Here is an 11336-nt window from a genome sequence, read left to right as displayed (position 1 = left end):
TCCTCTTCCTCCTCCTCCTCCTCCTTTTTCTTCTTCTTAGGACATTGGCCAATCTGGCCCAGTATGACCTCATCTTAACTTTATTGCATCACAAGGACTCGATGGTCCAATAAAGAACGTTCACAGCTACCATGACTGAGATTAAAGCTCATCTTTTTGTTAGGTGTTATTAGGTAGGTAGGCCTCCTGGACCCTAGAGAGAAGACACGATTTTACCAGCCTGGTCCCTCACCTACTCATCCAATGTACTTATCTGAGACACACCACATGAAAGGCCCTGCTCTTGACTTTAAATGGATGGTCACAAGGAAGGCCAGGGTCTTGCACCCCTTAGAATCCACACTCTGATGGGTGAGATGGACTTTAAAACCAAACACAAATGCACACATTCCAGAAAATTCTGACATTAAGGAGAAAGTGAATCAATATCACAGAACAGAGGATGATGGAGTGGAGGCAGCGGCGGCACATAAGTTCCACTCTGTGTTTTCCTTTGTGAAACTTTACAGTCAAATGAGAGGACTAGGTGGTTTGATTTTCATAACATTTGCATATTTGCATGAATTTATATAAAGGACCAGAGGACCCATGAAAAAGCCAGTCATCAAGCCATGCATTTGTATGATGCATGTCATGCGTCTGTATCTTAACCTTGGGGATGTGGAGACAACAGGCCCTCCTAGCTAGCTGGACAGCCAGTCTAAAAAATAGATGGGTCTTGGCTCAGTGAGAGACCTTACCTTATATCAAAAAGTAAGGTGGAGAGTAACAGAGGGAGGCAACCAACCTCCACATGCATAGAAATACACATGGAAGTGTGTGTGTGTGTGTGTGTGTGTGTGTGTGTGTGTGTGTGTGTGTGTCCTTGCAATGCAATCAAGCTAAGATGGGTTATGCTAGACCAGGATTGGCCGATGTCCTATTAAGAAGGATATTCAGACATGTAAGAGGGAGAACAATTAGGGTTAAACACACACACACACACACACACACACACACATGCACACAGTGTCTTAGTTAGGGTTTCATTGCTGTGAACAGACACCATGACCAAGGCAACTCTTATAAGGGACAACATTTAATTAAGGCTAGCTTATAGGTTCAGATGTTCAGTCCATTGTCATCAAGATGGAGCATGGTGGCATCCTGGCAGGCAGGTGCTGGAGAACTAAGAGTTCTATGTCTTGTTCAGAAGGCAAACAGGAGAAGAAGACAGGCTTCCATGTGGTTAGGAGGAGGGTCTCATTGCCCACCTCCACAGAGACACACTTCCTCCAATAATGCCACACTTCCTCCAACAAGGCCGCACCTCCTAGTAGTGTTACTTCTTGAGCCAAGCATACTCACACCACCGAGTAAATGTAGTGTCTTTCCTGACAAATGTTACCTTGATGTCATGGTATAAGAAACCCCCAGACCTAGCACAACTGACGCTAATGGAAGAACCACTCAGAACTTGGGACCCACCATGCAGAAAGCGCCACCTGCCAAAGAGAGAACAAAGGCCCGATCCATCAAAGACCTTAGTCCTTGGAGAGTCCCTGAATGTACTAACCTTGCTTTTTGGCTTCTCTAGTTCTGCATCTGGCTAACTATTCTCACTAACTGAGGGGTTTTAGCCCAGGATATGACCTGTGCTTAAAAACCCACCCCAAGAAAGTCTTAGGACTAGAGTGGGGTCCCATACTCCAGTGTAGTCCCTGGCCAACCAATAAAGACTTCCTATTGGCTTAAACCCATGTCTGAGTGGTCTGCTCTGGAGATTACCTCACATCTGGCCCCTACGGTGTGATGCATGTCCCTAACATACTACACACTTTTGTTCTAAATGATGCTTGGGAACTATTTGTGACTTTAATAGTGCATCTGTCTCAACCCCAAGTTTCAGAAAAGGCTCCTAGGGACCAGACATCTTGTCAAGCCTGTGACTTTCATGCCAGCTCCAATCATGACATTCAAAGCATTTAAGGCAAACAAGCTAGGCCAACCACGCTGAGGCTAAACATTTGGTTCAATCTTGTTAAACCTCCTGCTGCTGCTGTGCACCGGGCCCATTCCTGTCAGCACAGCAACAGAACAGTAGCCCCGGCATCACTTCAGGGCTCCTTAGAGATACTGACTGCCTGCCCTATCCAAATGAACAGAGCTATCTGCATAGTATGTGCATGTGCACATCTGTGTGGGGAGGCCAGAGGCCTACATCAAGTTTCTGCCTCAGTGTCTCCACAGTATTTTTTTGAAAGAGCACTTCTCGATCGATTGGAGCTCACCAATCTCCAGACTGGCTGGCTGGCAAGGATCCTGCTGTCTCTGTGTCCCCAGCTCTCATGTGACAGTTGCATGAAATCTTCAGCTTCTGACCTGGCTTCCAGGAATCAAGCTCAGGGCTCATGCTTAGACACCGAGCACTCTGCCTACTGTGCCACCTCCCCAGCCTCCAGTCTGCATTTCATCTTGATCCTCAGGTGCTATTGTTTACCAAGAACTGAAAGGCTCCTCCAGCGTCCCTCTTATACTATTTTTCTTTCTTACTAACTCTGTAAATCCTGAAGACAGGAAGGTAGGAGATCCAGTGGCTATAGAAGAGTCACAGGTTCAACTCTGCATCTGGTAGGGTTTGGGGAGAATCCCTGTATCTTTAAACATGAGACCAAGCCTTCTGGTGACTTTAAGGCTTACATTTTGTTGTATGTGCATATTTTGAGGTTGCTGGGGGAACACTTCATAAATTACTTTTCTCAGAGAGTAAACATCATATTCCCACCCTGAAGGGGTTAACTGACAGCCAAGCCCTGCTCCATAAGCCCACAAGAACAATGAATGGCAGCCTATACCCCTGGGGGAGTTAGGAACATGATACACCATGCTGTGACTTGAGGCCTTTTTCTTTGTAGTTTTCTTTCCTGGTTTGAAACCTGAATTTCAACTGCATAGAAGTCCCTGGAGTGATAAAATCCCTGAGTCCACATGGACCTCGATAACTGGTCAACAAACCTTCCTTCAGCAGCTGCCACCTGGGGTCTATGGGTAGCTGCTCTCCATACTCTAAATGTCACCTACCAGAAACCAAATCATAGCATTTTACAGACAATCCCTTAATCCCATTGGAACAGTGGTCAGAAATCTTGTTGATGGCTCCTTACACCCATTGTAGTAAAGTCTAAAGATGACTCCAGAATTAGCCATGTCCCACATGGACCTCCACAACTCAACATACTGGGAAATGTACAAGCTTCCCAGATCCCAACAGAGTAAGCCAACAAGTGCTTAACAAGTTCAATACCTTGCAGGAGCTTTGCACTAAACACAGGCTTAAACCATACCCTATTTTAGATACCATAAAAGACGGTGTCACTTCTCGATCAACAGGGCGGTGAACGTATATTTTTCCACTCTGGTGATCTTCTATAGAGAATAAACCAATCTCTGGAAATTCGTCCACACCAGGTCCTCTGATTAAATACATCAGTGACACATTCTTTGACATATTATTGAAGAGCTGGAAGGAGGAAAACAGAAAAAAAAAAAGAAAAAGAATCTGAGAATAAACCAGAGCGATCTTCAAAAAGCAAGGCTAAGAACCAAGACATCTTTCAGGAATAGAAACAAGCCATCACACTTCCAAGGGGTTGCTAAGGAAGCAAAGGGCTTGGCAGAACTGTGGGAACAAAGACACTGGGGCAGAGGACTGCAGATCTGGCTCACTGTGGTTAAGAGTGCTCAATGTTCTTCCAGAAAACAAGAGTTTCATTTCCAGTACCCACACAGCTTGCAACTGCCTGTAACGCTAGTTCTGGAGATCTGATGCCTCTGACCTCTGCAGACAACTGCACTCATGTGTACAAACCTATACAAGGACACACACATAAACACGGCATTACAAATAATAATAATAAATATAAATTTTGAAGCCAGGCAGTGGTGGCCCACACCTTTAATCCCAGCACTTAGGAGGCAGAGGCAGGTGGGTTTCTGAGTTCGAGGCCAGCCTGGTCTACAGAGTGAGTTCCAGGGCAGCCAGGGCTATACAGAGAAACCCTGTCTCAGAAAACCAAAAAAATAATTAATTAATTTTGAGATTGCAAAGCTGACTCAGTGGTTGAATGCTCACTTTTCTGTTTTTGCAGAAGCCTGGAGTGTGGGTGCCAGCACCCATTTCAGGATCTAGGACTCTCCAGTTCCAGTGAGAGTCCATTCCTCTGGCTTCCACAGACATCTGCACTGATATGCACCCACAATTAAAAATAAGAATAAGACTTTTTAAACAATAAAATAAAGTTATGGGTTGCCTCATGGACTGGAATAGAGAAACTGGAGATAGCACAGATGTTCGTGTGATTAGAAAGAACCACACACCCTGCTGCCGGTCCCCTGGCCTCGGATGCTCTGATGCCCTTAGCCTGTCCCATGGCCTCGGATGCTCTGATGCCCTTAGGAAGGTTGACCGTGTGCCCTGTCAAGAAAGTCTGGCAGCCACACCCTTAAGTGAGAAAGGCAAGTCACAAGATAGCATGTGCACGTTCACATTCTAAACCAGATAAAAGTATCTGGAAGAACACATACCTATGTGCTCATGTGGGCTTCGTCTTGAGAGAAAGAGAAAGTAACATTTGAGGAAGAGACGCACTTTCCTCACCCTTCTTGTTCTTTCTTAAATAAATGATTACATCAACATCATCATTTGTGAGTGTGGTGAGTGGTGTGTGTGTGTGTGTGTGTGTGTGTGTGTGTGTGTGTGTGCCAGTGGAGGTTAGAGAACAACTACCAGGAGTTAGTTTTCTCTTTCCTCTATGTGGTCTTCAGGATCACAATCAGGTTGCCAGGCTTATTATCAACTCGCCTGTAGCAAAGCAAGCATTTTAATGATCTCTCCCTACAGTAAAGAACGATTTTTTTTAAGTGAATGCCTGCATGGGTCAGTGAAACAGACCTGCATGTTAAGAGTTAGTTTCCTTGCAGCTACAGAGAGAAGCCACAGTGCAAAGGTGCATCCTCAAGCGGAAGTATAGTCTGTAGAAATCAGGCATTCAGGGTTCCATCCATGTCCCCCCTACTCTTATCTACTGTTGGGCCCTAAATCAGGCAGGTACCTAACAAGGACACTGTCCAATCCAATTTTAAAATGAGTGGTGTGATCCTGGCTTCTTTCCCTAAAGAGAGAATTCATAAATGCCAGCAGAAATCCTTTCAAGGAGTCCTCTCCAGAAAAGACATTCTATCCACAGAGGTCAGGTATGTCCTTACCTCCCCAACCAGTTTAGGAAAGGGCCCTGGGTCTTCCTCCTGCAGTTCCAGGGTGGTGAGGACCCATCTTCTCTTGAATCGATGCAGAGGCTTGTGGCTCTGTCCCTGCAGGGCACAGGATGGCAGTGTCAGTAAGGATAGTGTGGAACTTAACAGCCTGGATCTGTGCGTCTGAGCTTCATAGCTAGGCACTATGAGCTGACAGAGCATGCATGTTATTTTTTTGTTTTTGTTTTTTTTGCACCCAGAGCTATCATCAGAGCCTAGGATTTTTTTGTTTTTGTTTTTTTTGCACCCAGAGCTATCATCAGAGCCTAGGCATTGAAAGTGTCTGTCCTCTTAATAGCTGCTATCATTCTTAAGGGTGAGGCACAGGCTGCTCACAAATTTCACAAGGTTAGTGAGATGGCTTTAGGACTTTGCACAAAATGGTCTTAAAGGCTATTATCTACCATGTATGACTGTGCCCTACAGCAATAAGCAAATAGCCTCATGAAGAGAAAAACAGTACCTTCATTAGTCTCTCAGTCTATCTGAAATCATTGACAAGAAAATCTCCATTTGGTGCCTTCAGACTTTTAATGTTAATATCTAATAGTTTCCCTTTTAACAAACATGTATATACACACAGAATTAAGCCTCTGAATTGAAGCACTCTATCCATGAAGGAAACTCATTAAACTCAGGAAACAAACAACTCACAAGTCTTAGAAAATCATTGAAATTTACAGGACACACTGTAGAGAGATAATCTCTTATAAGTACCACTTGCCAATTAAAAAAGCTTATGGCCCATGAACTGAGGCAGGAAATAGGGTGTGAGACATCCAGCAGGGATAGAGAAAATTCTGGGAAATAGAGACATGACAGAATTGCTCTGGAATGGTGAAGAGACAGACATAAACCGGCTATAAAGCTGAACTCGGGTTAGAATAAAGAGGAAATTTCACCATGAACTCTGAGGACACAGATATATGAAACCAAGGAGAGGTAACTAGCCTTGTGGTACACATAAAATAGAATAAATGGGCTATATAAGTTATGAACTAGTCAGGGAACAAGCTCAAACTTATGGCCAAGGCATTTATTCATAAATAATTAAGTCTCAGAGTCTTTATTTCTGGGAATTAAGTGGTTGAAAGGAAACACTTGATTTTATAATGCACAAGGCCCCCTCCCTGATCTCAAGGTTATATAAGCAGTAAGAAGAGCTAAACACACACACACACACACACACACACACACACACACACGAATCCAGTCCTAAAACAAACAAACCAGCCAGAACCATCTTAATAAAAACAGTTCTAGATACCCAGAAGCCAGCCTTAACAAGATCAGTCCTGTGGGTGTTCCTTCACAGAAGGAAGATGGGAGTCTTCAGATCCTCACCTGAGATTCCAGACCCTCTTTCCTGTTCCCCTAACATCTAACACTGTCCCAGATGAACAGTCTTTGGCGGGCAGGTATGATATTTAGAGCAGTCATTTTCAACCTTTGGGTTGCAACCACTTTGGCAAACCTCTAGCTCCAAAAATATTTACATCGTGATTAATAGCAGTAGCAAAATTATAGTTATGAACTAACAACAAAGATAATTTAATGGTTCTGGGTCTATATAACATGAGGAAATGTATTAAAGGGCCACAGCATTAGGAGGCTGTGACCCTTTAATACATTAGAACCACTAGTTTAGAGGGTAGAAGTTTAACTATGACTCCATCCATGTTGCTATGGAGAGGTCGCTATCCATGCCGGGGTAGTGATGCAGCCATTTGTGGATAATCTACATCCCTGACAGTAAGCACAATAAGGGAACTGATTCACAAGCCAGACTTGGATAGAAATGTTTCTTTGTCCAATCGCCAGTGCCCTTAGACATTTGCCACATCTCCCCAAGAGAAGTTAATGGAACTCAGACAGTCTTACATTTAGACTGTGGCCTCAGATATTTGCCAGGCAAGGAAATCTGTATAGAATGTAACCCAATGGTTTGTTTCTCATTAAGTCCATTACACAACAACCATCTACCTATATGTCATGATGGATTTTGCCCACGATAACTTTTATCCTATTCATCTGTATCTGCAATAACATTAAGCTTTTTGGAATGACTTACTTATAAAGTGAATGGAAAGAAATAAAAACCTCAGCATTCTTAAGCAGCATGAGAGGGAGGGTAACGTTCACAGTGGTGGGTATCACACTGCCCACCCTGAAAACTAAAGGGATTAGAACCAGGGCATTTTAATGCAATAAACAAGGATGTGTTGTCCAGTCCTGCAGGCTTGCACTGTGGGCTGATTTTCCCAGGTTACTCTAGTTATAAATGAAGGGGCTCACCATCAGCACTTGTGAGGTGTTGAAGACCACTTCTGACTACAATTCTATGCTCTACAAAACAACCATGAACAAGGCACTGCAGAACCCAGTCCCACTGCCTATGGGCAAAGAGCAGACTCTGGCCTCTTTCATTAGAGCTGACTCCCAAATCCACCTGGGTGATTAAGACAACCATCAACTTCCTCTTGGAAGCTGTTAGTGACTCTGGCCTTAAAGCAAAAATGACACTAATTAATTAGTGTTGTTAATTAATGCCCTTATCAGTATCCTATAGCAACTGCCAGAAGTAGCACAAATGCCCAGAAAGCACCTCTGTGTTTAGATTCCTATTTTATAATTCCAGGGATGGAGCCCGGAGGCTCCTCCTGGGTCCTAGGTAAGCGCTCTCCTGCTGAGCCATGTCCCAGCCTGTGTTTAGTGTCATTAGCTATGATGTCTTATTAACTGCATCTCAATTTATGACCACCTTGTCCCTAACCACAAGGAAATGAACCAAAAGGCTCTGGTGTGTCACTGACAATGGAGGGGATGCTCAACCACTGAAGGAGACAGAGCTAATCTCATCTACCCAGAGTCAAAGGGAGACATGCTTACACACAAGTTAACACCCAATGTCAGCTGATGATGGGGCTTAACGGATTCTTTTCTGTCTCTGATTCTATTCCTTTATTTACAGTAACTGGTAAAATAATAGAACTTGGAATTTCACTGAGAATCCCTATTGTGTGATTTATATTCCAACAGTCTTGCCCCCTCTCAAAAAAATCCATATACAGGACTGTGGAAACACAAAGACAGGTACTGCAATGGAGTTCAAAACTAACAGTAAGCCAGAGTATGTGTATTTAAGAGGAAAAGATAGAGGCAGAGAAAGTGTGCACATTGGGAACATATGATAAAACAAATGGGGCAAAAAAAAAAAAACAATTGATCAATTTTCACAAAGGGTATTTTGATGGGCCAGTGAGATGGCTCAGAGTGTAAAGGAGCTTGCAGCACAGGCCATGGTGTTCATCACAGCAACACAAACCTTCACACACATGTGCACATACATACAGTCACAAAACTCACAAGATGAGCCAAGGCCTGAGGGTGTAGAACCAGGACATGCACCAAGGGTCAGAGCAGGGGACACATCTGTGGAGCTGATGGCCGGCCCCACGGGGAACAGCAGTAATGTAGCTTTAGCTCATTTAGTAATGTCACTCATTCTGGGGTGGGGCTTACTGGTGATACAGCTGCCCAGGAGTCACCCATGTTCCCGTGGGTAATCCCTCATCCACGTTGTTCCTGAAAGGACTCCAGTAAGCTCCTGGGTTCACTGAGCTGGCCTTGGTTGGATTCTTTCTTTCTATGTTGCTGCCTCTTTATCTCTGTGAAAGCATCTCTGTGGGTATCCTGAGAGAGTCACAGCATCAGGGGAAGCTCATTCAAGTAGATTCAGATTCCGTATCATCGATAACGGCTGAGACACTGACACTGTAGAGTTTGGGTATAGTCTCAAAAGAGAAAACCCAGAGTTCCCTATTCAAAGAATTCAGATCTTTCCAAGTGCAAACACGTGGGAAGCCAGACTCTCTGCACATCCTTCAACTGAACAGCTTCCACAACTGATTAAACACAAATGCAGAGAGGAGAACCCAGCTGTCTCCCACTAAGCCAGACACTCTGATGACTCGACAAAGCACCGAACGGCGCTGCTCCTCTCATTACACAGACTCTGAAAAGTACGGTCATTTTGAGTAAATCTGTCTTTCCTAATTGTATGTGAAGGAATTATTGTTCTCTTTAGTGAATTAAACATGGTTAAGATTTGCCTGCTTTCATTTCTAATGTGTTATCAGTAAACACAACTCATAGAGTCAGAGCCTGTAGGATATGACCTGAAATCACAAGTGGTCCCATCTTCCACCAGGTCACTACCAAGTGTGCCCACCGAGCAGCACATTCGGATCTTTTGTTTGTTTGTTTGGTTGGTTGGTTGGTTGGTTTGGTTTTTGGTTGAGTTAGGGTTTCTCTGTGTAGTCCTGGCTGGCCTGCAAATCAGATTCATCTGCCTTTGCCTCCCAAGTGCTGGGACTGAAGGTGTGAACCATCACTGCCTGTCTGGGATCTATCTTAACTCAGGATCACATGGTGACACAGTGGGCTTTGAGGTTTCACAGGAAATGAAGACACACTCTACACGTGCCCAGGCTCAGCCGCCTTCACAGCGGTGGACATTATTATTGGGTTGTTTTGTCAGAAACAAAACAAGCAATGACATTTGTTGCCTACAGCAGACTATATTTCTATTTCTAACTATTTGCCTAAAGGGAAATAGATGTTTGCATGCATGCACATATGTGTTCATGTGTATGTGTGTGCATGCATGTGTTCATGTGTTTGTGCATGCATGTGTTCATGTATGTGTGTGTGCATGTATGTGTTCATGTATGTGTGTGCATGTATGTGTTCATGTATGTGTGTGCATGTATGTGTTCATGTGTGTGTGTGCATGTATGTATTCATGAATATGTATATGCAGCCGTGCGATCCTCTTGTGTCTTCTTCTCCAGCCCTGAGAGGACAGGTGTGCTCTAGGTGAAACTCAAGTCCTCATGTATGACCAGAAGTTGTTCTCCCAAAATGACACCGTTCACAGCAACTTCAATGGCAACTACACGACGCCTCTGGCCCCAAAGAAAGAAGTTTCAAAGTCTCTGAATTCCCAGCCCTTAAATCAGTATATTTATACATTGAGTTTATTGATTAATATTGGGAGATTTAAATATAGGGCCTTGGGGCTGCAGAGATGGCTCAGCAATTATGAGCACTGGGTGCTCTTCCAGAGGAACTGGTTTCAATTCTCAGCAGCCACATAGTGGCTCACAATCATCTATAACTCCAGTTTCCAGAGCATCCAACACCTTCTACTGTCCTCCGTCAGCACAAGCACAGGTGGAACACAGACATCTAGGCAAAACACCCATACACGGAAAATGAAAATAATTCTTAAAAAAAAAAACAAATTAAAGAAGAAATTGCAATTCTTGAAAATGAATGAGGAGATTGATTTTGTTTCTGTCCCAGACTTTAGACCATCGGTGAGGACTGAGAGAAGTAGTCTGTGTGGAGAAGTCTGTCTGTCCCTCTCAAGTCCCTCAATCTGAATTGGAGTCTCATAAATGACTGCCTCAAACTCCATCTCTGTAGATTCATTCTGCCCTAACAGCACAAATGTGCCCCATCAACAGGCAGGAAAAGCCAATGCATTCTCAAAGAGCATTAAGGCAGCAAGGCTTACTTGGCCAGAGAGGTACCTGAAGCCCACACTGCAGCTCCTGTCTGCTCTTTCTTCTCTTTGTGCAGCCTCAGAATGGCTCATCTGCATGATGCAGAAGGATTTCAAATTGTTCCTGCTGCCAAAATGACTCTGTAAGAGCGCTTATTACACCTCCATCCTGGACAATTGAGGCAGTTCCTCCCAAAAGGACACTGTTCACAGCAATTTGCATAATGTTCTCCGCAGGGCTGCTAGGACTGTCCCCAGGCTGGCTTCCCCCAGTTTCAGCCCACCTCAGGCTGTTTTGTGGAGTGACAGGCGAACTCTTTCCCCTCCACCCTGCAAGCCCTTCACAGGTGAGACTGGACTTGGGCCAGGTTACTGGTACCATTCAAGCTTACCTAATGGGGAACATGATACCTTTTGAGAAAAAAAAAAAAACAAGAGAGGGAGAGAGAGAGAGAGAGAGAGAGAGAGAGAGAGA

At 44.2% G+C, this 11336-nt stretch overlaps 1 protein-coding gene across 2 annotated transcripts in view; it reads right to left on the bottom strand.

Moving 5' to 3' along the window:
• The window catches only part of Cdh26 (cadherin 26), a 50790-nt gene that overhangs the window by 34335 nt on the left and 5119 nt on the right, over positions 1-11336 (bottom strand). For both annotated transcript variants that reach the window (XM_021194712.1, XM_021194713.1), the window contains exons 2-3: positions 5245-5349; positions 3338-3499 (exon numbers count right to left, since the gene is read on the bottom strand). In XM_021194712.1, coding sequence (XP_021050371.1) covers positions 3338-3499; positions 5245-5349 — 267 coding nt within the window. The remainder of the gene's footprint in view (positions 1-3337; positions 3500-5244; positions 5350-11336) is intronic.

The sequence above is a fragment of the Mus pahari genome, chromosome 3 (assembly GCF_900095145.1).
Source record: "Mus pahari chromosome 3, PAHARI_EIJ_v1.1, whole genome shotgun sequence".
Lineage (NCBI taxonomy): Eukaryota > Metazoa > Chordata > Mammalia > Rodentia > Muridae > Mus > Mus pahari.
This window is presented reverse-complemented; position numbering and strand designations above follow the sequence as displayed.